The sequence below is a fragment of the Teleopsis dalmanni genome, chromosome 2 (assembly GCF_002237135.1).
Source record: "Teleopsis dalmanni isolate 2A chromosome 2, ASM223713v2, whole genome shotgun sequence".
In the NCBI taxonomy this organism is placed as follows: domain Eukaryota; kingdom Metazoa; phylum Arthropoda; class Insecta; order Diptera; family Diopsidae; genus Teleopsis; species Teleopsis dalmanni.
In genome coordinates, this window is record NC_051847.1 from 158155493 (window position 1) to 158179205 (window position 23713).

General features: G+C 28.7%; 1 protein-coding gene across 1 annotated transcript; it reads left to right on the plus strand.

Annotated features, from left to right (window-relative positions):
- The first annotated feature begins 3750 nt into the window (after nt 1-3750).
- Nucleotides 3751-15554, plus strand: LOC119676007 (leucine-rich repeat neuronal protein 3-like). The gene is made up of 2 exons (XM_038087228.1): nt 3751-4330; nt 14281-15554. Exon 2 carries the CDS (start codon nt 14298-14300, stop codon nt 15552-15554), a length of 1257 nt encoding a protein of 418 aa, XP_037943156.1. The 5' UTR covers nt 3751-4330; nt 14281-14297.
- The last annotated feature ends 8159 nt before the right edge of the window (nt 15555-23713 follow it).

The window sequence follows — 23713 nt, forward strand, 5'->3', positions numbered from 1 at the left end:
CATTGCTCCAATTTTGTGTTATTATATTTCAATTTTATTTAAAGTTCATTACATCTGAAATAATTTTTTATTTCCATTTCATTTAATGGGAAAAAAATAAGAAAAGCCAACACAAGGAAAAATAAAATAGGAAATTGTTTATTATTTTTAGTTTATTAAAAATTTTAGTCAGGTATAATCAAATAATGGTAGAATTACAGTTTTCTAAATACTGCGATTTGACAATAATGACTGCTTCAACATACTACATATAAGAATTTGTCAAAATATTGATATACAAATATCAACAAATATATGAGAAACACTAACAATTAGATGAACGTTTATATTACATCACTCAATAAGTCGTACGACTAACACACAGATGACGCTGCCATTGCCAAATCCATATGACTTTTCTGAAGTACCAACCTTCAAAAGACTATGTGTAAAATTTCATGACATTTCGATTAGTCAGGAAAAAGTGACAGCCATTTAAGTGAAGCTACTTTTGTTATTTTCAAAACAATGGATTCAAAACAATTTCGTGTTTTAATTTATCATTGCTTCTTGATTGAAAAAAATAGTGTACAGGCTCAGCAATGACTTCAAAAGTGTTATCCTGATTCTGCTCCATCGAAAAGAACCATTTGTTATTGGTTTACTGAATTTAAACGTGGTCGTACAGACAGCGATGATGGTGAATGTTCTGGTCGTCCAATTGATCACTTCATTCCGGAATCAAAACGACTGCAGCCGGTGAACCATGTCCGAAGCGTCCATAGGCATAACAGTCAGCTGGGAAGGTTATGGCTTCAGTATTTTGGGATGTACATGGTATAATCTTCATTGACTATCTCGAAAAGAGAAAGACCATCAATAGTAACTCCTACTCCTACGCGGCATTACTGGATCGTTTGAAAGCAGAAATTGTGAGAAAACGACAGCATATGACGAACGAAAAAATTTTGTTTCACCAAGACAATGCACCATGTCACAAGTCAATAAAAATGATGGCAAAATTGCACGAATTACACTTCGAATTGCTTCCTCATCCAACATATAGTCCAGATCTGGCCCCCAGCGACTACTGGCTATTCGCCGATCTCAAAAAAATGTTCGCCGGTAAGAAATTCATCTCAAATGAAGAAGTAATTGCTGAAACAAAAGCCTATTTTGAGGTAAAAGACAAGAAGTTAGAGAAGCGTTGGAATGATTGTATTGCCCTTGAAGGAGATTATATTGATGAGTAAAATCGATTTTTGGCATAAAAAATTTGTTTTCCTTAGTTAGTCAGACGATTTATTGAGTGATATGTTATGTTAATTGTAGTTTATATAATTAATCTGAAATATGATATACTGCTTTTATATTTCCAGTTTTAAAGCATTATATCGGGAAAGTAAAACTACATCGACTTAAGGCGTAACAAAAATTTAACAAAAATGTGTTCTTAAATAGTTGAACCTAAAAATTGTAATCGTGCCAGACTAATTCTTCAAATTAATTATTTGAAAATATATGAATTAACAAGAGTTTTTAATTATATTTCGAGCTTTTTAAAAATAATAGTATACATAGGAAAATTCTAAAAATTAAAATCGAAGATTCAGTTGAAAAGAATCGGCAATACAGAATATTAGTATTGCCCTGTGTGCTTCGGTATACTTTATATGCAAATTTATATCCTGCATTTATCCGACATTTTTACGTTTAGCCTCTTTTATAAAAGACGCTTATTTTCTAAGAATGCTAAAGATATTTCGTTTAATATCAAAAACATGCTATTCAAATGCAGGCCTTGGTATTGTGTGATAAAATGTTTTAAAATATAAAAAATGCTTTGAAGTGTTAAAGTAAAGTTTGTCGAAATATAGGTGGCTAAATCTGATCGATTTAGTATTCATCAAAACCATTTAATCAATTAAATTATTTGAGTAGAAATAAAATCGGTGATTTTATCCCTTATTTATTCGGATATGCACAGAGATTTGGGTTTGTAACTAAATAACTGGATATGTATTTATTAGTATATATACGTATATAAGCATGTCTATTAGGGCCATAGTTTGTTAGTTAATACTAAAATTAATTTCTAGCTTAAACTTAAAAATTCAAAATCTTAACAGTTTTATGATTAGTGTGCGTTAATGCCTTTGGATTTTTTGCTTTATTTGAATCAGAAATGTAAAAAAAAATCAAGCAACAACAAAATAATGAATTTGCCATTGTTTAAGTTAATGTGGAAGATCGAATTCGATAAGACTTTACGTTTATTTGTATGTGTAGGCGTAAACTACAGCGGCCTAAATAAATAGTGGTACAAATTTAATAAAAAATTTTTGTGTAATAGTTAAATAAATAATCGCGATGACAACAATGTTAAACTTATCTTCATAATGCATTTTATATGTATATTACCTGCTCAAAGAAGGAAATTTTTACAAAAAAATACAAATACAATTTAAAACCAAACAGTAAGTTGTCATAATTTATAATGAAATACCTTAAAAATATAACTTGATATGATTGAAGAATTATTGCAATGCAATATAAATAATATAATTTAAATTTATTTATTTACTTTATTTTACACTTAAGTTTATAAAAAAATAATGTTATAACTTCTTATTTATCCAGGGATAATTTTCAATATAATGAATTTTAAAATAATAATTCTTCATTCTTTGGCGTTAAATATTATATAAACGTTCGTCTTCTTAAACAATAGTCATTACTTTCTCGACTGACTGTAATTTATTTATTTGTTTACTCTTAGATTTTAATGTTTTTCAAATAATGAAAATGAGTGAAAAAATACCGATACAGAACAAATACAGAGGACTTAAAAAAGTGTGTATGCTTCATTTGTTTATAACATTGTAGTAATGTTGACTCTTAATATGAGTTTTTAAAAATTTATTTAGAGTTTTTTATTACTAACAATTATTTTTTGCTCTGTTAAAAAATCTAAAATTTTCTAAATCAAAATGTATATGCCTGAAAATTTGATTGTCAATTTCTATTTTTCAAAGTAAACTTCTCTTTTTAATAATGCCACATGAGCGCTACAACATCATAAGCAAATGTAAAAGGAGACATTTTCGGTTTTCATAAAGCAAATAGAGACGAAAATTTTTAATGTTAAGTGGAATAGCCATAAAATTATCGTTGGTGATCACAGAATTTAAGTAAACAGTTTTTGTTTTATGCTCTCAGTATTTTGCTGATTTGACAGAACGGGGAATAACAAATAATAGCACTACAAAAGATCCCTTACGCTTTGTAAAGCGTCAAAAGAAAAATTAAACACTTCAGTCTAGTTTTGATATTGGTTGAGAACGGTTTGGTGATCGTTGATATACACATATATATTAAGTAAAGTGGAAATTAATAGTACAACATTTATTTAAATAACATAAAATACAGATTTGTTATTTTCAATATTTTATTATTAAAACTATGATTAAAAACTTGATTTTTTTAAATAATAAAAAATTTTTAACGACTATAAAAATTAAATATTTAATTGTTTTTTTAATTAATTTACGTGATTTTCATAAACAAAATCTGTGAAAGCAAAACTTTGAACGCACGTTAAATTTTTTTTTTGTTTTTTTTTTTTTTTTATTATAAATTGTTTTATTATTATATATGATTTTAAAGAACAATAAATAAAACAAAACAAGACATAAAGCAACTAGTTATTAGATAACTAACAAGCAATTTAAATTTAAATAGATTAGGCGATTCCACGCAATAATAAATTAATTGTACTATATTTCAATGATTTAAGCCCAAAGATCGCACGGCTTTCGGCGCTTTAGACGGCCGAAATGGAAAATTGACATATCTGTGTTCTTAACGAAGTTAGTTTAAAGTTGTAGTAAATATTATCAAAAATATAAACTTTATTTTGCAAAGACAAAAATTAGTGGAAAGTGGAGTGTAGTTCAGTTTTGAATTTTAATTTTCAAATTGTGTCTGTAGTGGAAGTTTCGTTAGCGCCATTTTGATTTCACTTTGCAGAGGCGTAATTTATAGCAAAAAAAAGTCGAAAACTTATAAGACAATTCAATGGGAGCTTGCATAAATTCAAGCCAAAAAATTTTTTACAAACAATCAAATAATTAAAAAAAGCAATTTCATAAGAAATTTGAAAATTTGCACTAAATCTACGCAAATGATATCAGTTTAACAAAAGGATCATATAAGCCAAAAATAGCAACAACAATAACGGTAGCTTCTTGTGTATACCATCAACACAAATTTATGCAATAATACAAGAAAAGAGAAATAGAAAAGTGAATAATTAGCAAAACAAAAAGTCGGCTTTTGAACGTTTAAGGAGGTAAGTTGCAAAAGCAGACTAATAGGAGGTGTACAAATCTGACTTGTTTGTGCGAGTTTTATTGTCGCGTATACAAATTAAATGTGTGTAAAAGCTTTCAAACTGTGTGTGTTTATACATGTGGATGTATAAGTTGCAATGATATACAGTCAAACTTTCATAACTCGAAGTACCATTTTGCAAAGAAAAGGTTCGACTTATGGAGACTTCAAATTAGAGAATTTTTTATTTTTGAAAGAAACTAGAATTATATTTTAAGATATTTATTTATTTGCAATCAAGCAAAGCACAGAAGTTATAATGAAATAAAATATTCAGAAATTAGGGTTTGGGATTTTAATTACTTTTACTTATTTTCAGTAAAATTATTTCTAGCCTTGTAGTGATCATCAGTTGGAGTATCATTCATTTGTAAATAAAAATTCAGAATTTTGAATGCGTCTTCTACTTCACTCTTGGAAGGCTGATGAAGAATTTCATCCACCGAACTCACTCTTCACTTTCCGTTGTGCTTAGAATCGGATCCACTAATTCAGAGCTATATTGCTCAATAATATCGTAATTTATAGAAAACCTTGATGTACAAATTTCATTGTCAAGGTTAATATAATCGTTAAGAGTAGCATTGGAAATTATTTTATTTACTTTAAACCATGCTGCCAGCGACTGCAATTTCCACATATAAGCAACATAAGAAAAAAATTTCTTATGTTGAAAAAGGGACTTCCCCTAACACTAAAATGGATTCATACTTAAAACAAAAATTCGATTTAAAGAATGCACTTTCCCACATTCCTATTGGCACGTGACAATATTTATTTTCCAGTTAGAGAGATATTCGTGTTATAAAAGTTCGAGTTATGGAAGCAGAATTGTAGGTAATTTGCTCTCTAAAACCCTAGTTATGGAAGCTGAATTGTATGTAATTTGCTCTCTAAAACCCTTTTACACTCTTTTTAGTTTGATTTATAGAAAATTCGAGTTATAGAAGTTCGATTTATGGAAGTTTGACTGAATGTTTACCATTTAGGTAGATAAGTACATATGTCGATTGTGCACATTGCAAAAAATTAAAACGTTCATTAACATTTAAACAAATTTGTACATTTGTTCTTTTTTACAATATTGAAACTTTTAAAACTGTTTAGTGTTGTTAGAATTTTTATGTACAAATACTTTCGACAAATGACGTTCAATTTTAAATAAAGGTTTACAATAAATCGCTTATTACTTTTTTTCTGCATTTTCTTACATGATAATTAGAGTCTCTTAGAGTAAGATAGTTCTTTTACGTATAAATAAGAGACCTTGGCAAGAGACTTGTTGTTTTTTGGCACACTTTGAAGTTGTCGAATCAAGCTTATAGTTTCCAAAAAGTATGACTTTTTTGTATGTGCTTTTTTGCAAGCTGTTGCATATGCAGTCCTTATATTTATTGAAGTCAAGCAATCAATGACAAATTTGTTCGTGTAACTCTGTCCTAATAACAAAAACACAGGGATCATCAGTACAAATAGAAACATACTTGAAATTGTAATATAAAAGACATAGGCAATTACAAGACATGTCTTATATACTTCATTGAGCAGCAGTATTAGTATACAATGTAAGTTACAATGTAATTATTATTAAATTGTAACTTAAAGTGAAATTTCTTATCTCAAAGATATTCTTTAAAACGCTTGAAATTCATTATATTTGATAATTATTATTATTATTTAATTAATTGTTGTTCACTTTTTAAGAACTGATATATCGTGGCGTTAACACTACCAATTTATAATGACATATGATGTAAGATCTTTACATGTAAGATCTTATATTCCTTTCACATTACTAGAAGTAATAGGTTTAAGAACAAGCTTATTATGTACCTGCTTTTTTGCACTGCAATGGAGTCGTACAAGAGTGCAATTATAAAATTTAAATAAAAAGATTTAAGTTGTCGCCTTTAGGTTGTGGTATTCGAAGTGTGAAGTCAAAAAGAAAAAGCTCTTCATACGATATATCCTTTCAAGGGAATAAAAATAAATTTTTACCGATAAAAATGTTTTCAGTAAAATGTAAAAACATAAAGGACATTAATAAATTTTTTTTTTGCAATACACGTCCGCAATCTCAGTTTGTACTTTAAATTCATGCATTACTGGGCTAAGTGTGCCTTGGTAGAACTTTACGGTTGTTCGTTTTTGGATTTATGGGGCTGCTGGCTGTGATAATCGTAGATGCAACAAAAGACAAACTCCCACTGTGCACCAAATATAAAAATTGTTCACTTTTTATCTGTCGTTGAGAAAAAATTGTAATTTTTTTTTATAATTTTATCACTCTTTTTGCACGACGTTTTTGCTGTTCGTTCCTATATCTCTTTAAAGGTTTTACTCAATTTATATGATAATTTAATGGCACTTAAATGTAATCTGTGCTTACTACAAATGTGGTAACTGAAATAGATGATTTCATTAAAATTAAATAACTCATGAATACGAAAGCAACTCTTAATCATAATTGCATTAATTAAAATCAGCATTGGCATCTTTAATATTTAATGAGTGTTTAATTAAATAACTTGTTTTCAAGTTATTTCACAAAAAACACACACAAACACAGATTATCTTGAATAATGAATAAATTTTAAGTTCGTAATTTGTTTTATTTCATAAATTTTTTAAAGGATTCAAGCACAAAATTCGAGTTTGCCATAGATAAAGCAATTTTTTGTTGTGTTTACGGCATAAAATCATTTTGATATTAGAAAAAATATATTCAAATTGCTATACAATATTATATAAACTCCTCCAAAGTATAACTAAGTTACTATAGTAATTTAAAAACATTAAAATACAGTGGAACTTCCATAACTTGAAGTACCATTTTGCAAAGAAAAGGTTCGAGTCAAAGAATTTTTTTGTTATTGTAATTTGCTCTCTAAACCCTGTTGCACTCTATTTAGTTCGAGTTATAGAAAATTCGAGTTATAGAAGTTCGACTTATGGAAGTTGGACTATAGATCGATTTTACGTTTCTTATTGTTGCGTTGTCTTCCTTATATATATAAAATGTTCAATATTAGAATCCGTTAACTATGTGCAAATCCGGCACTTGTTCAGATCCTATTGATGATAGGATGTTCAGATCCTATCGTGAACTTATTTTATGAAATTTATTTTTAAGTAAAAAGTAAATGCAGTTGATGAATATGGTTTAGGTTAAATCCATATGATTTAATTTCATATGGTTTAATTTTTTTTTATTATAGAACTTAAATTTCATTTGTAGTAAGACATTTTAAAAAACTTCTAGTTCTTGTTTTTTCCTTATTGAATATAACTTCGACACTGATTCAATATATTTAGTATGTCATAGCTTAAAATTGTTGTCTTTAAAGAGTTCTCTGATACATTTTTTGCATGCAGTCTTCTGTCGTAGTGCTAGAGTTTGTAAGTTATGCTTAATTTTTTTTCACAGGATATCTAGTTTGTTGCTATTTCTTCTCCTGCTTTTATTTTATCTTCGATCATTCGGGTACATTTGTTGATTTTCATTGAGTTCAATTTTTTTGATATCAATTTTAGCTGTTTCTATTCCTAAGTAAATTAATAGGGATTAACTAGAATTTCGTAATTGCATTCTATGAATGCATTGTTTTTATGACAAATTAATAGATTGACAAAAGTAATAGTTCTTCTTTCATTTTTATTCAATTCGATGTATGTTATGTATGATAAATCTTTTTATAATAAAAATAAGTTGTAGTTTTCAAAAATACAATTACTTTAAATGAAATTGATGAACAACGTAATCAACATTTAGCTGTTATGAGAATTTAATAGAAATTCAGCAACAAGTAAGACCAGTGAAATGCCAAGACAGCGTAATGGGCGGGTTCAAAATGGAAAAACCGCATAGAAATGTACCAGTTAAAATGTAATAGCATTTATCTTTGTTAAGTTTTGTTGACTTTAGAGCGTTGTGATAAAAATTTTTATGGCATTAAGTACACGTATTCATTTAAATATACTTCTTAAATCTTTACTTCAATTATTATTTTTGTGATTGCCAAATTTTCAACAAAATTTATTTGTTTTTGAAAAACATTATTAACATTAAAGCACAAAATTGTCTTGTTTGTATTTTTGCAGTCAATTTTTTAATATTTATCCATTATCCATTGTTTTCCAATTTAACAAAAAAAAATTAAATACTTATATACATCCAAATTATATTTGTCTAAAGTAATGTCAAACGACTGAGCATGAATACCATATAAGTCGTACGTGATCTGGCAATACCACAGAATGACATCCGTAAATCATAGTCTCTTTTAAGTCGCAACGTAAATACTTCGTCCTGCTTTGCAAACACAAAACAAAAATAAGTTTTATTCTTGCATTATATTTCCATTTCATTTGTTCTCCATCGTACGTTTCTTCCTGAAAATAACTTTCTTAAAACTTTTGCTTAGGGGACGTAACTTTTATTCGATATAACCCACATGGTTGAACTTTTACTCTCACATGAAATGCTGTCAAAAATCAGATTTAAAACGACCACAAATTTTTTAGCTTGGAAAATTGTAGTCTGACATTGACACTCGTGTAAGCTCGAAATTTTTATTAAAAATATTAAATTCACATATATTTTATTATTACTAGAATACAGTTAGAAAATTTTCCTTATAATAATATGTGGTGAGATATTATATGCATTTAATTATGCACAACGTTAAGATTTATATCTTATAGAAAAATTTTAATCAATATATTTGGAAAGATGTACATATAATATATGAATTTTAAATGTAAGACGGTTAAGCAGCCAAGTAGAAGTCGGTCAAGCAGAGAAGTAGTCAAGCAGTTTCTTAAGTCAGTAGTCACGTGGTAGCCTGTAAAGCAGTTAAGTAGAAGTCGTTCAAGGAGGCCAGTAGTAGCATGCTCAAATAGTATTCTATTTATTGTTAAAATCATTTAAATTATTAATATTAATGTGAGCTTATCTTTTACATAAATAGTATTGATTCTTAAAGAGTTATAAAGATAAATTTAAATTTCTTCAAAATATATACTTTATAAAATTTAATTTTTATTTGATCAATATACATACATAAATAGACATACATACATCTGTTATATCGGATAAATTGCGGGTATACCTTAATAAAATCTAAATATGAACATATATCATATATCATGGATTTTTATACTTTTGATAACCATATTATAATATACAGTAATTAATTCAGCTAGACAAATTTCCTTAATTTTTTCTTAATTATTTTTAATTAATAACAGCTACAGTTTTTTGTCTATATTCAAATTTTAAAATTTGTATTACTTTCAAAATATTTTCCCGGTTTTATTAAAGTCAACTGTTACTGATATTTATTTAAAAAAATGTCACTTTTTCGTTATCTCAATTTCATCTTTGTCTTGAAATTTATCTTAAGCAGAACTGAATTTTGTATGGAAAAAACAACTTAATTTCGCTGAAATGAAGATGAAATTAAGATTTTTTGCGAAATTAAAGTGTGTCTGAATATAATAAAGTGTTACCTTACCATACTTTCAGATATGATATTTTAGGCTATAATAAGTAAATTAAGTCTGGAAAAATATATGTAATACAGTAAAGGCGACTATATAAACTATATACATTGAAAATAAATATAGCTATATAATTCGATATATCCAATTAAGTTTGGAAAAGTATATGTATGTAATACAGTAAAGGCATATACCATATAAACCATATACATTGATAATAAATAACACAATATAATTCGATATATCCATGTCCAGTGGTTTTTAACCACATTTCTGTTGAAATCAAAAAATCTGTAGAAAATATCTATCTAATTAGTTTCAATATAATTTTTTCTACTTGTCTAAAGAACTACTTCTACTCATAAATTTTACAATTTCAATTTCTTTAAATTCTTGTCATAAAGAAATTGTTTAAACAATTTATGCGTAACAAATTATGCTTAAAGTTATTTATTATTTATAAAAGTAATATAATACAAAATGTTTGTTATAAAAAAATAACAAATATTAAAATAAATTTGCTAACGTTTTTATATAGGAAAATATTTAAAACCTAGATTATACTATAAAAACGTGTTTTAAAAGCATTGCTTGTTATTCGTTTCTGGCTTAGCATATTATAGTGCAGAGTAGGTCGCGGGCCAATACAAATCACTGAATAGGTTGAAGGGCCGCAGAAATAAATACATACCTTCATAATTTTGCGGAGAAAAATAAAAATACTATAATTTATAATTTTTTCAATATCAGCATTATTAATACTAGTTATTGCCATACGCAAAATATTTTATTTTTAATGTGATGACTAGAGGCACTGGACACTAATATTTTGAACCAGTTGTACAAAATATATACTAATCTTTGTCAATTAAGTAATATTAGCCGCGATGGAATGAGGCCCGTGGGAGGTTTTGGACAGCTCTGTTATAATGTAAAGTAGCAGTATATTCAGAATATCTAAATGATGAAGAGAGATTAAATTTATTTCTAATAATTTTTAAATTTTTAAGATATCGCATTAGCTTGCCTTCCAAGTAGTTTGGGAAATTAGAATGCTCTTCTTATTGCTTAATCCTTATTTTCGAGTAAGTTTAATATGAATTCAACTAATTTATCGAAGTATATCCGATTACATTTCTTCTTTTCTTATTTTTTATAGTACAGATCTGAACATACCCTATCTGAATAATATTACAGTTGTAAAGTTTGTGCTAGAGCATTTACGAAAATTGTTTGAACTTACAAATCTAAACCTAACCTGAAACAACATCGTCCAAGAACTAAATGTTTACTCCATTATCAACATAAGTGAAAAGATACTTGTTATAGGAACAATAAACTACATGCATACATGCCTGTATATATAGTATATGCAAAGCACCACCATCAGTTGATTTACCAAAAGGACAATTTCTTACAGAGAGTTCTATAGAGTTTGACTATAAATGACAAATTAAGCTGCGTCATTTAAAGGTTTATACTAGCAACGCTGCTGTGTTAAAGAAAGATTTGTGACGAAGTAGCTGTTATTATGAAAGGGTGAACTATTCAGATTATCAATGGTCGATTAAGTGGACAATGTAATTATCCTAATAAATTTCAAATATAATATACCTGATATAATGACGAAACTAAATTTGTTTGGTTTCCTTTAAATTTAACTGCAATCCCAATCCCGCTTTAAAGTTCTCTTTTATCGCAATTATATAAAAATTTTTTTCCCAATCTGAATTGAAATTATTCGTCCGCTTCTAAAACATTTCGCATTTTTATTTTGCTGAAAAATAAATTGAAGAATTTAACTGCAAGTAAGTAAATTGCATTGCAATCACAATTTTAGCCTTTTCTTCTTTGCTATTTTATTTTAGTCTTTGCAGGTTTTTATTCCATTTCAATCTTTATATTCAAATTTGTCGTTCAAAATTAATTGAAGTAAATAAAGAACTTGGAACGTGCACGTTCTCAAACTCACCTTGAATATTTTATATATTTTTTGTTCAGATAGTAGACTTTTGAATATCTCAACCTTACAAGTTTCCTTATAGATTCTGCTGCTTTTTATAATTCTTTTGCTTTTGTACAATTTTAAATATTTTTTCACTTTATTCCAAACTATGCTGAGAGATGAGATTTTTTTAAGACTCTAGAAAGATTTAAGCCATTACTCCTTGATAGCATTTTTTATTGTAAATGGATTACTATCCGAAAAAATTGAGAGCAATAGGGAGGAGCAAAACACTTAATTCCTTGTTTTTACTATGTCATTTTAAATGAGAATTGTAATTGACTGGTGTGTCAAATGCGTTTTCATAACATGACAAATACGAATATACGAATACGAATATGACATCATATGATTACCCATTTTCATTATACTCACAATATTTGATATTAAAAGCGATATAGTGAAAACAAGGCATAAGTTTTGCTCTTCGATTTTTAGGTTTAGTTAAGCAATACTCTAAATTATTATGTTTTAAACATTTTAGAATTATTTTAGTATCAAGAAAAACGAAAAAAATAATAAACAAATAAAAACTCTTAAGCATTGGTTTATGGTTTTTACCTAACAATAGTAAGAATAACGAAAAAAGTTATAAAATTTATAAGTTTTATTGTTTTAAATTGTTTATTGTTAAATTGTTATAAATTTTAAATACTAACTAAATAATTTAATAAACAAATTGTTAAAAGGATACATAAGATATTCTACTTTCTAGAATAATATTGCATTTGAATATACAGTGCATCGCAAAGCTACCTCCTGGAAAAAATATTACATTAATCTAAACTATTACATTATATAGCAACCCACATATACAAATCTAAAGTAATAGAATCGTTTTTAGTAACATAGGTAACAAGTTTTCCGGTAAGGTCGAAAGATCTATTAAATTATCTAAATTCGAAGGAATGGATTTAGTTTTTGTCTTTTCATACCTTAATGTTATAAGGCGAAGATGCCTCTCATAGCCATCTGCATCTCTAGCAGTAACGGATAAAAATTGAGATTTTAAAGGGTTGATAAAAATATATTATTTTAAATAATACGAATTTTGTATCTTCATATAAATTATGCTATGATATAGAGATAAACATTTTTAACTTACACATCTTTCCCCAAATATCTTTCTCTTTACCTTACAAATAGAACATTTTTTAAATATTCATTTAAAATAATGTCTTTGAAAAAACTCAACTTAAATAAATGTTCTCCTTTGGAGAAAGAAGGAATGGAATTTGAGAAAGAGATAAAATGTTGAAAGTATTTATCTATTTATATTAGTAAAAAGCTTGCTGAACCTACAAATTTTAAATAATTTATAAATTATTTTATAATTTATAAACTATAAATTTTATATTAAATCTTTATAGCATGAATTTTTGAACGGCATTCTGTTTTTGTATTTGGCAGAGAAAATTTTTATTTATGTTATCTTTCTCTGTCTGTCTATACTTACATGAAGCCTCTTCTAGCATTAAAAAAAAATTCACAACGGTCCTAGAATATATCTATCATATACAGAGAAATTAAATGATTGGAAATTTTAACTAAATACTTTAATAAAGAATCTATTTTGTTTAATTTTTATGACATATGTTGTGATATATTCAACTATATGTTGTTGTTGTTGTGGTTTCTTGAGTTAGTGCTATTGCGCACTGTTACTCTTTTGTGGCTGGGGGGCTTATCCCTGCCACACACTAAATTTCAACTATATTGGAATTCATATCTGGAATTCATAACTGTTGACGGACCGTAGGTCAGCATATCTTCCTGTGGGTCCTGAGGTGGACTTGTTTGTTGGGGCGGGGTTAGCCAACGTATCGACTTTTGTGAATAATTTTAGGGCTATATATTCATTCGATTTGGTCAGTCTAATAGAATGTAAGTTCCCAAGGAATTTTTTTTTTTTTGTAAATGTCCTTTATTGGATATTAGTAGTACAATCTTAATTATTTGTTAATTTATTACTATTGTTGAATTGTACTTAATAGATATTAAGTAATACGAGTGCGGGTTCAATGAATCAGTGTTCAGCTCCCATGAGAAATGTATACAAAAATTTGATTAGCCTATTTACGAGACTAAAAACTAGATCGAGTTCCAAAAGAATGATATAAAGATAAATTGACCGAATTTGCTGAAATTATTTGTCTAGCCTAGTTAATAATTGTTATGATATATTAATTCTTTCATATTCATATAAAAATTAACTAATCCGATAAACTCCTAGTTAAATAGTATAGCAATTAATATATATATTTTAATTTTGTTTATAAAAAATTTATTTATATGTTTCCATTCATCAAGTTGAAATTACAAAGACACTTTACGGCATATAACTTCTTCAATCTAATAACTTATTTCAGTTATAATTAACATTTTCTTCTTTTTTTTTGCAGATACGAGACAACTTAAAATGGCTTTTATTCGCAAGTTTAATTTTTTCCTTTTGCTACTTTCAATAACTCTAAATTTAAGTGTGGAGAAACCTGAATATGAATGGCTAATGAGTTATACAAAGAGAAAGGTTTTAAATATAGCACAAAGTTGTCCAGATGACTGTATTTGTGGTTATCAGTTGTATGAAGGAGCACAAAAGTACGTGGTAAATTGCACAAATACGGGTTCAATACGCAACAATTTTTATTTTTTGCCTGTAGATACACAAGTTCTTATTTTCACAGGCAACAATATAGCTGAATTTGACTGGCTTAATGTATTTCAACTAAGTTTAATATGTATTAGTCTGACCGTTTTAGATTTGAGTAATAATCAAATCAGAAAAATAAACAAAATTCCTTCTACATATCAGTATATGCCGAATCTACAACAGCTTATATTAAGTCACAACAATCTGATCATATCACACGATGATCATCCTTTATCTATATTACCCAAATTCGATACTTTGCGAAGCTTACACTTAATTAATGCATTTGATGACAACTACTCGGCACATTTAAATGAGGATTTACATGACATACTGAATAATGGACAGTTGCACAATTTAGTAAACTTGCATTTAGAACAAAACAAAATTACTCATTTTAGGGATCCTAAAGTGTTTTGTGCTTTGCCTAATTTGCGTGAACTGTATCTAGCTGATAATCTGCTTACTGAACTGAATTTTGAAGTGCATTGTTTGAGTAACCTGCAACTACTAGATTTGCAAAGAAATAAGTTGCAATTTGTGAAAACAGAGCATACAGCAGCTCTAAATGAATTGCAGAGTCGACGACACTTTGGAAATAATTTAAACGTTGACTTTAATTTGAATCCATTTGTGTGTGATGAAATAGAATCATTTCGTAATTGGATATTATCTACTAAGGTCATTGTAAACAATAAGAGCAACCTTCTGTGCTATAGAAATGGAGCTAAACCATTACGGATCATTGAAATGGAAACCAGACACCGTCTTTATTATACTGAACTAATTCGATCGTCACCTATGTATAGCAAGGACCAAAACATTGAGACCAACGAAAGTTTGGGTTTAAAAGTCAACTTTATTTTATTCGTAATAATCGTTATATTGGATTTAGTTGGAAGTTTGGTTACAGTAATGATGAAGTGCATTTTCTTGTTCTCTTATTTAAAACAACGTTGGATCAGAAGTGTAGGTAAATCTGTTAATGATGAAGTTGAAGTCTGCTCTAAATTAAATATGTAAACAAATTTTAAAAAGTATAAAAAAAAAATTCATTTTTCATAATTTATAAATTTTCATTCTAACATATTTGTCGTCATTTCTATTAAATTAAGTCCCATCACATATATAGTACTTGTATAAACTTGTATGAAAATATATAGTCTACTTTCACGGCTTACAAAAATATTAGTACAATCGGTAGGGAGATATTTCAAGTAAACGTTCCATTAAGAATTTTTTTATTTAAATAAATAAAAATAATTAAAATAATAATTGTTTTAATAATTGAGGTTTACCTTTTATTTTCAACCTCAAAAGAAGTAGTGCACCACATTCCTTTCTTTTGAAGAAATCTTCTTCTTTTTTCCGTTAACTCCCAGTGGAGCATAGGGCTTCAACAATTCCTCTGAACAGTATTCTATTTGGAGCTGCCGTAGAGATGTCGTTCTATGAGTAGCGCGCTGATGTTAATCAATTGTCCTTCGCCATGTTCTTGAAGAAGCGTCTGGCCGACGACTGCCTTGCGGGTTCCACTTTAGGGCTTGCTTAGCGATGCAGGAATTCGACTTGCGTAACATATGTCCGATCCATTGTGATTTTCTTTTTTTTATTTCACACTCGACGCTTTGTGTATTCTCGCTTTTGAAGAAATAATATATATTAATGATATTGCTATAATCATTGGTTATAGTGTGTTGTCTGGTTCACTAAATTGTGAGAGCAAATGGTGAAGTTTTACTAAAATAAATAATAAATCTGTGCCACCTGAGAAGATAAAAAAAAAATTTTATTGGGTTTGAGAATGAAATTAATGAAAATCTTTTTGTATTAACTTGAGTTTCAAATTTAAAGAATAGATTTATAATAATCAAATATTTCAATTTGTTTTTTCTGTTTATTAAAATTATAAAAATAACAGTTGAAAATAAATAAAAAGATATTTAAATTTTAGTTTATATTTTATTACACTTATTGGTAATATTGCCATTTTAATAATATTTTATTATTTTATTATTGTTATTATGCATTTCTTAAATATTGTACCTATAATAAAGAATATAATGGTCATTACTTATATCGCTACTTTTGTATTAACCAAATTTATTCTCTTATAAACTTTTTTGTGACACTTTTTACTTAAATATTTAAATAATAATTTCACTGAGTTTTTAATTTACTTATAACTTATTTACTTTAAATATCTACTAAAAATATTTCTAAAAATTATGTTTAATTTACAACTAGTTACTTTCAACATTTTTGTAAAAGATAAAGTTAACATTATGTATTAAAAATGTTTAAGAAATATCATTATTTTTAATAATTTTCTATAATTATCTATATTGAGTTTTCAAAATAAATATATAAATAAATTTACCAAATGTTTAAATTATTTTACAAGCTCCAATATATTTAACTCCTGAATAACTCCTAAGCAAATGTAGTTTATACCCAGATTACGACAGCTAATATAATATTTCTTTACTATTATTAATTATTAATATATAAATATTATTAATATTATTAATATCTTATATATGTATATATTTCTTCTGTACGTGTGTTGACAGTGAACTCCTCCTAAACGGCTGAACCGATTTTGATGAAATTTTTTGTGTGTGTTCAAGTGGCTTCAAGGAAGGTTTAGATTTACAATTTGGCCCACTGGATAATGTCTTTTTAATCAATTTTTTATTTTTTGGTATCCATATACATTTATATTAAAAATTTAAAATTTATTCATGCTTACTTTGATTTGTTTAAAAAGTTTAAAATCTCTATAATGAATCGTAAAACTGCCGTTGCATAGCTTAAATGCATTTAAATTCCGCAGTATAATTATAGGTGAGCCAATTTTTAATCTTAAGTTATGTGGTGGTATTCCTGGTAAATCCAGCGAATTCAAAAATTCCACAGGATAGTTGAACGATTCATTTTAGAGTTTAAACTTTTTAAACAAATCAAAGTAAGAATGAATAACTTTTAAATGTCTAATATAAATGGACCAAATTGTGAATCTAAACCATCCTTGAATTCACTTGAACACACACAAAAAAGAAAAATTATATATATAAAGATATAAATAACGTACAAAAAACAATGCCACGTCTTCGTGGACAAGGAGAAAATATTGGTCGAGCGACTCTGAATTCACAATTACTCCAGAACCGTCGGTTAAATAGATCGGCAGAAAACAATGAGAATGTAAGAAACCAGGATACAATCACACGTCTTAATGAAAGTCAAGAGCAACGCAAATAACGCCTTCGAGCTAATGCATTGAGACAAAGACTGGCCCGTCCACGAGTCACCGACATATTCAGAACACGTGAACAACAGCGTTTGCAAGTGTATCGGGCATTGACACGTTCATCATTTCATCACCTTGCGTTTGAATATGAGTCGGTTATCGACTATTCGTCACATTCACGAATTGTAATCGGTGCTATGAACAAACAGTGCCAACACTGTCATACACTCAAATACAAAGGTGAATCGGCCGGTTTCTGCTGCACATCTGGAAAAGTTGTATTGCCACCATTGAATTTGTCGCCAAAACTATTGAAAGCACTATTGGCTGGAGCTACATCTCAATCTAAATTGTTTTTTCGTAAAATTCGCAAATTCAATTCGTGCTTTTAAATGACATCATTTGGAACAACAAAAATCGTTCAGAATGAGATTGGTCGCAATTTTCAATCAACGCTTAAGATTCAGGGCCAAGTGTATCACCAAATTGGTTCTTTAATGCCGATGCCCAATAATGATCCCAAATTTCTGCAAATCTACTTCATGGGTGATGAGAAGCAGCAAAGAAACGCACGTTGCCAGTACAACCATATCGAGCAGATGGAGGAGCAAGAAATTGTGGGTATTTTAGAACCGTTTTTAAAAAATCACAACCAGTTGGTCCAGTTGTTCAATACCGTTTCAAACCGACTGCTAAACGACAACTATACAATCGTCATAAAAGCAGACAAAGTACCATCTGGGCAGCATGCGGGCCGATATAATGCACCGACTATTAATGAAGTTGCAGTTGTTATGGTTGGCGACGCATTTGAACGTCAAGATATATGAATACAACGCAGAGATAACACAGTGCATACGATTGATGACAGTTATCGCTCTTACGACGCTTTGCAATATCCATTGATATTCTTTTTTCATTTAAAATGTAGTGCTTATAAGGATTTGAAAATATTTGTAACATAAGTAATGCATGTGTACTTTTTGTAGTTCAAAAGAAAAAATCAATTCAAAATAATTTTCGTATTAAAATGCTAAAGGTTAAGTTGAATAACAACAAATATTATAACTCAGCTGAGCCAGGAAAATTAATTGCAAGGGGAAACAACGTTCGCCGGGTCAGCTAGTATAAAAATAAAACATTAATATTTAATTTTCATTCTTAAAGGTGCATGTTTCATAATTGCATCATTATTAACGGGGTTTGAACGTGGAATTGTGTAAGTACTCACTAACAAAACTAGGTTAGCAAAGAGTAACATGTAAAATACGGGTCCCAAAAAACTTCCGAGGCATATTATTGCTTTCATTGATTTAAAAAAAGAAACTTCCTTGAGAAAAAAAATATCTATTCTGTAAAGCATGAAGTTACGATTAGGTAGATGTGTTGTTAATTTTTTATGTCAAGTTCTTATATCAGACTTCGGGTTGTATAGTAACCAAAAAAAAGTCCCCATAGTATCTTATCTTTCTCAAAAGCATCTTATAATTCAAACATTTTTTTATCGTAGGTAAGCAGTTTCAGTATTTTCTTCAGTATCTTCTTCGAGACTTGATTTTCATTGAGTGCTTCGTTTTATTATTTTTATTCTCTAGGCAATCACATGTGGCATTTCAAAGTTTAGAAAGACCGGGAATAAAACAGTGATCCCCGTTTGTGAACTTTTAAGATATATTTGGTAAGTGTAAAGAGTTTTGTTTTATCGATTATTGTCTATTTATCACAATATACGATGTTCCTTGAAACATTTTGTTTTGCTATTTACATGGAAAATACTCTGTTTATACTTTGTAATGTATATTAATATTTTTCATATATTTTAAATATATATTTTATACTATATTATATATTATTATATATTAAGAATTATATTAATTTTTATTTATTATATATTAAGAATTATATTAATTTTTATTTCTTTGTAACGTTTCTTTTAGCTGTTTTATGACTTCAATAAGCATTTTTTATCGTACTTATTTCTACTGGTTGTGCCAAACATTATTAGATACCCAGCAGGTGAAAGTATCGATGTATCAGCGCTACTGCATTGATGCTTTAGAATCAACCATCGATACCACAAGGAAAATCATAGGAAAATAATGAATGTGTAGGCTTATCCTACTTAATTTAATTTTATTTATTTATTAAAACAAACCGTCAAAAGAATGACAACCTTCTTTTTTACTCCATAAAAATATCATTAGTTTTTTAAAAAATTTTCTTTTCATGACCAACTCATCTTATTTTCAATAATTTATTTGTCCGAATTTGCATGGCCAACCTAGATCATGTGAATATGCAACCGCCACATCACTCCCCTGGCAGTGACTGAGTCATGTGCGATGTCACGTTAAGTCAAATTTAACATATCTTCTTGGAACCTGCACTAACCGTCCCTTTCGTGTTACATTACTTGGTTTGGTATCCATTCGAGTATCTGCCATATTTTCTGTACGTGATGGGCTTACGTCTTCATTGTCACTTGATAAAAATGCTGCCTTTACCCGATCAACACTCACCCGCACCGGTTTTCCTTTGATTAGAAGATCATACGTCTTGTCTGAACGCGAGTTATGTGACACCCCAGTTACATAACAAGTTATTGCCCCAGACACAGCACATGCAGCGACACACTATCATATATTTTGTATCTTATCATTATTGTAACCATATATTTATGTGAACCCAAATTTATTTCTTAATTATGTAAACATATGCTACATAAGCATATTTTAATGTATAAAATATTGTATTTTAAATAATTAAGCTCAGAATAAAGTTGAGAATTGAAGCGAATGCTTCTAATAAAAATATTTTTTTACTTAAACGAGTCGAACGGACACTTAACTGGCACAGTCGGTAAGCCTGATTGACGGTGAAAGTGCACTAAAAACATTAACACATAAAAGTGACTAAAAAAATTTTTTTAGATGAGTATATAAAAAAAAAAATTTTTTTAAAAAATTGGAAAAAAAAAAAAAAAAAAAAAAAACGATAAAATTTTTCAAAACTTAAAAGTGACCAAAATTTAACTAGAAATTTTTAAATACAAATAAGTGACCATTGAAAAGAAGATTAATAATATATAAATATTCGTACTGACTGAATATCAGTAGAGAAAATATATATAAAAAGAGGATACCTCAACAATAAACAATAAAGTGTATATGCTTGTTAGAAGAAGATTAACAACATATAAATGTTCGTACTGACAGAATATCAGTACAGACATATAAATTAAATACAGAAAATATATATAAAGAAGAGGATACCTCAGCAATATACAATAAAGAGTATATTCTTGATTAAGAAAGGTTACCAACATAAAATAACAAAATAAGATTTACAACAACAAGATTAACCACAAAATAAATATATACAAGTGCACGACACTGCTGGATTTTAATCCTTTACAATCAGGAGAAGAACACTATAAATATGAAGACAGCAGTATATCTTGGATGCATGTAAGTCAAAATTGAACAATAAAAACATAAGTATATAAAATCATAAATAAATACAAAACATATGCATTTGAAATCCCGATTTTCACCTTACTCAATAATAAAATTTAGAAGTTTAGAAAGAATACCAGAAATGGAGTCAAATCAAGCTTTGCCACAGACAGAAACTCAAAATTCACCCCCTATGGACATTTTCAACAGTCTAAGAATCCCAGACGCAATTAATATTTTGCCAAAATTTGATGGCAACCCAAATTCCCTATACGAATTTATCAATAATGTAGAAGAAATTTTACTATATATTAGGGGAACAGATAATACACCCTATGGCCAAATCCTTCTAAGAGCGATTAGAAACAAAATCGAAGGAAAGGCCAATGAAATCTTAAACATGTACGGAACCCCACTTATTTGGGACGACATTAAAAATAATCTAATTTTGCACTATTCAGACAAGCGTACCGAAACAACCCTAATAAGAGATTTACATAATCTAAAACAGATAACAACCACTCCAGAAGAATTTTATAATGAAATTATTGCAATTCAATCAGCACTTAGTAACAATATCCTTATCCATGAAAAAGACGAAAGTGTAATAAGGGCTAAGAAAGAACTGTTCGCTGAAATGTGTCTTAATTCTTTTCTCACTGGTCTAAAAGAACCATTAGGCTCTAGTATTAGGGCAATGCGACCAGATTCATTGGCTTCTGCTTTATCATTTTGTATAAAAGAGCAAAACATATGTTATCAGAAGAGAGATTCTAACTTCTATGCTAGGACCCAGTTCTTGCCACATACTAATCAACAGTATTTTTCACCTCGATATAATAAACAACAGTTTTATCAATATAATCAATTCCGACACAACAATAGGCATAATTACCCAAACAGTTACTACAATTACAGAAGTAACTCCCAAAATCGATTTAATGTGAATGCACCACAGAGAAATATAGCCAAACCCGAGCGTATGGATACCGGCTCAGGTTTTAGTAGATACCTCCCAAAATCAATGAAACCAGAACCAATGGATACCAGCTCTGGACTCACTAACTTCAAACATTCGAGTAGAACACATAACCGAAATCAGCCATATCCTAATAGATACTCTGGGTATAATACAAGGGAACTTAACAACATTAATCGGAATAACGACTTTAATGGTATTTCTCAACAACCTGAATCAGAGGAATTTTTCAATATTGAAGACAAACCAAATTTTCGTATACATGCCTCGACGAACCAACAGGATATGTAGAAATAAACAAACATGGTACAACACTCCCATTTATTCTAATTGATTCTCCATTTGGCCGTCATTTGAGATTTCTTATAGATACAGGTGCATCCTCTTCCTTTATAAATCCTGAGTTCATAAAGACCGAAGACCAAGTTGATATAAAGCCCATCATGATAACAACAATTCTTAAATCGTACCCTATAACAAAAAAAGTGACTATCCCCATGTTTAAAGAATTTAATCAAACAGGTTACCTAACATTCCTTTTATTCAAGTTCCATAATTACTTCGATGGCTTATTGGGACTTGATATTCTTAAGAATTTAAACGCGAAAATTGACCTTCCGCAACAAAAACTTATTACGTCAGGAGCTATAATAATGTTGAAAATGAAACCAAACTTTACTTCAGGTAAGCAATTGGTTCCAGCATTTTCAAAATGTATTTTCAAACTACCAGTTGACCTCGAAAATGGTGATATTTACATACAACAAACCGAAATTTTACCTAATCTTGTTACGTCTGAAGGTATTTATAAAGCAAAAAACTGGTTTAGTTTAATTGAAATTAATAATAACTCAGATAAAGACCAAACGCTATTCGTTGAACAGCCACTGACAACCCAACCTTATCCTTCATCCGAAATGATCGAAATTAATAATTGGGACACTTGTAATACACAACCGGTGCCGCAATGTAATATTTCTGAAATACTTAGGACAGACCATCTTAACCAAGAGGAGAAACGTGAATTACTAAACCTTTGTAAACATTATAAAGAAATATTTTTTAAAGAAGGTAATTCACTAAGCTTCACTAACGAAGTAAAACATCCTATAAATACTTCAGATGACGTACCTATCTATACGAAGTCATATAGATACCCCTACATACATAAGGATGAAGTTAATACCCAAATAACAAATATGCTAAAACAAGGGATAATTCGCCCTAGCTATTCACCTTGGAGTTCCCCTGTATGGGTAGTTCCGAAAAAAAAGATGCAAGCGGTAAACAAAAATGGCGATTAGTCATAGATTACCGTAAATTAAATGAAAAAACTATTTCAGACAGATATCCATTGCCTAACATTACAGACATCTTAGACAAACTTGGGAAATGCATGTACTTTACCACTTTAGATCTTGCTAGTGGCTTTCATCAGATTGAGATGGATCCAAGAGATATCCCTAAGACAGCGTTCACAGTAGAAAATGGTCAC

What these genes read in the sequence shown, in the direction of transcription:
- LOC119676007 (XM_038087228.1), top strand. Translation starts at nt 14,298, where the DNA reads ATGGCTTTTATTCGCAAGTTTAATTTTTTCCTTTTGCTACTTTCAATA.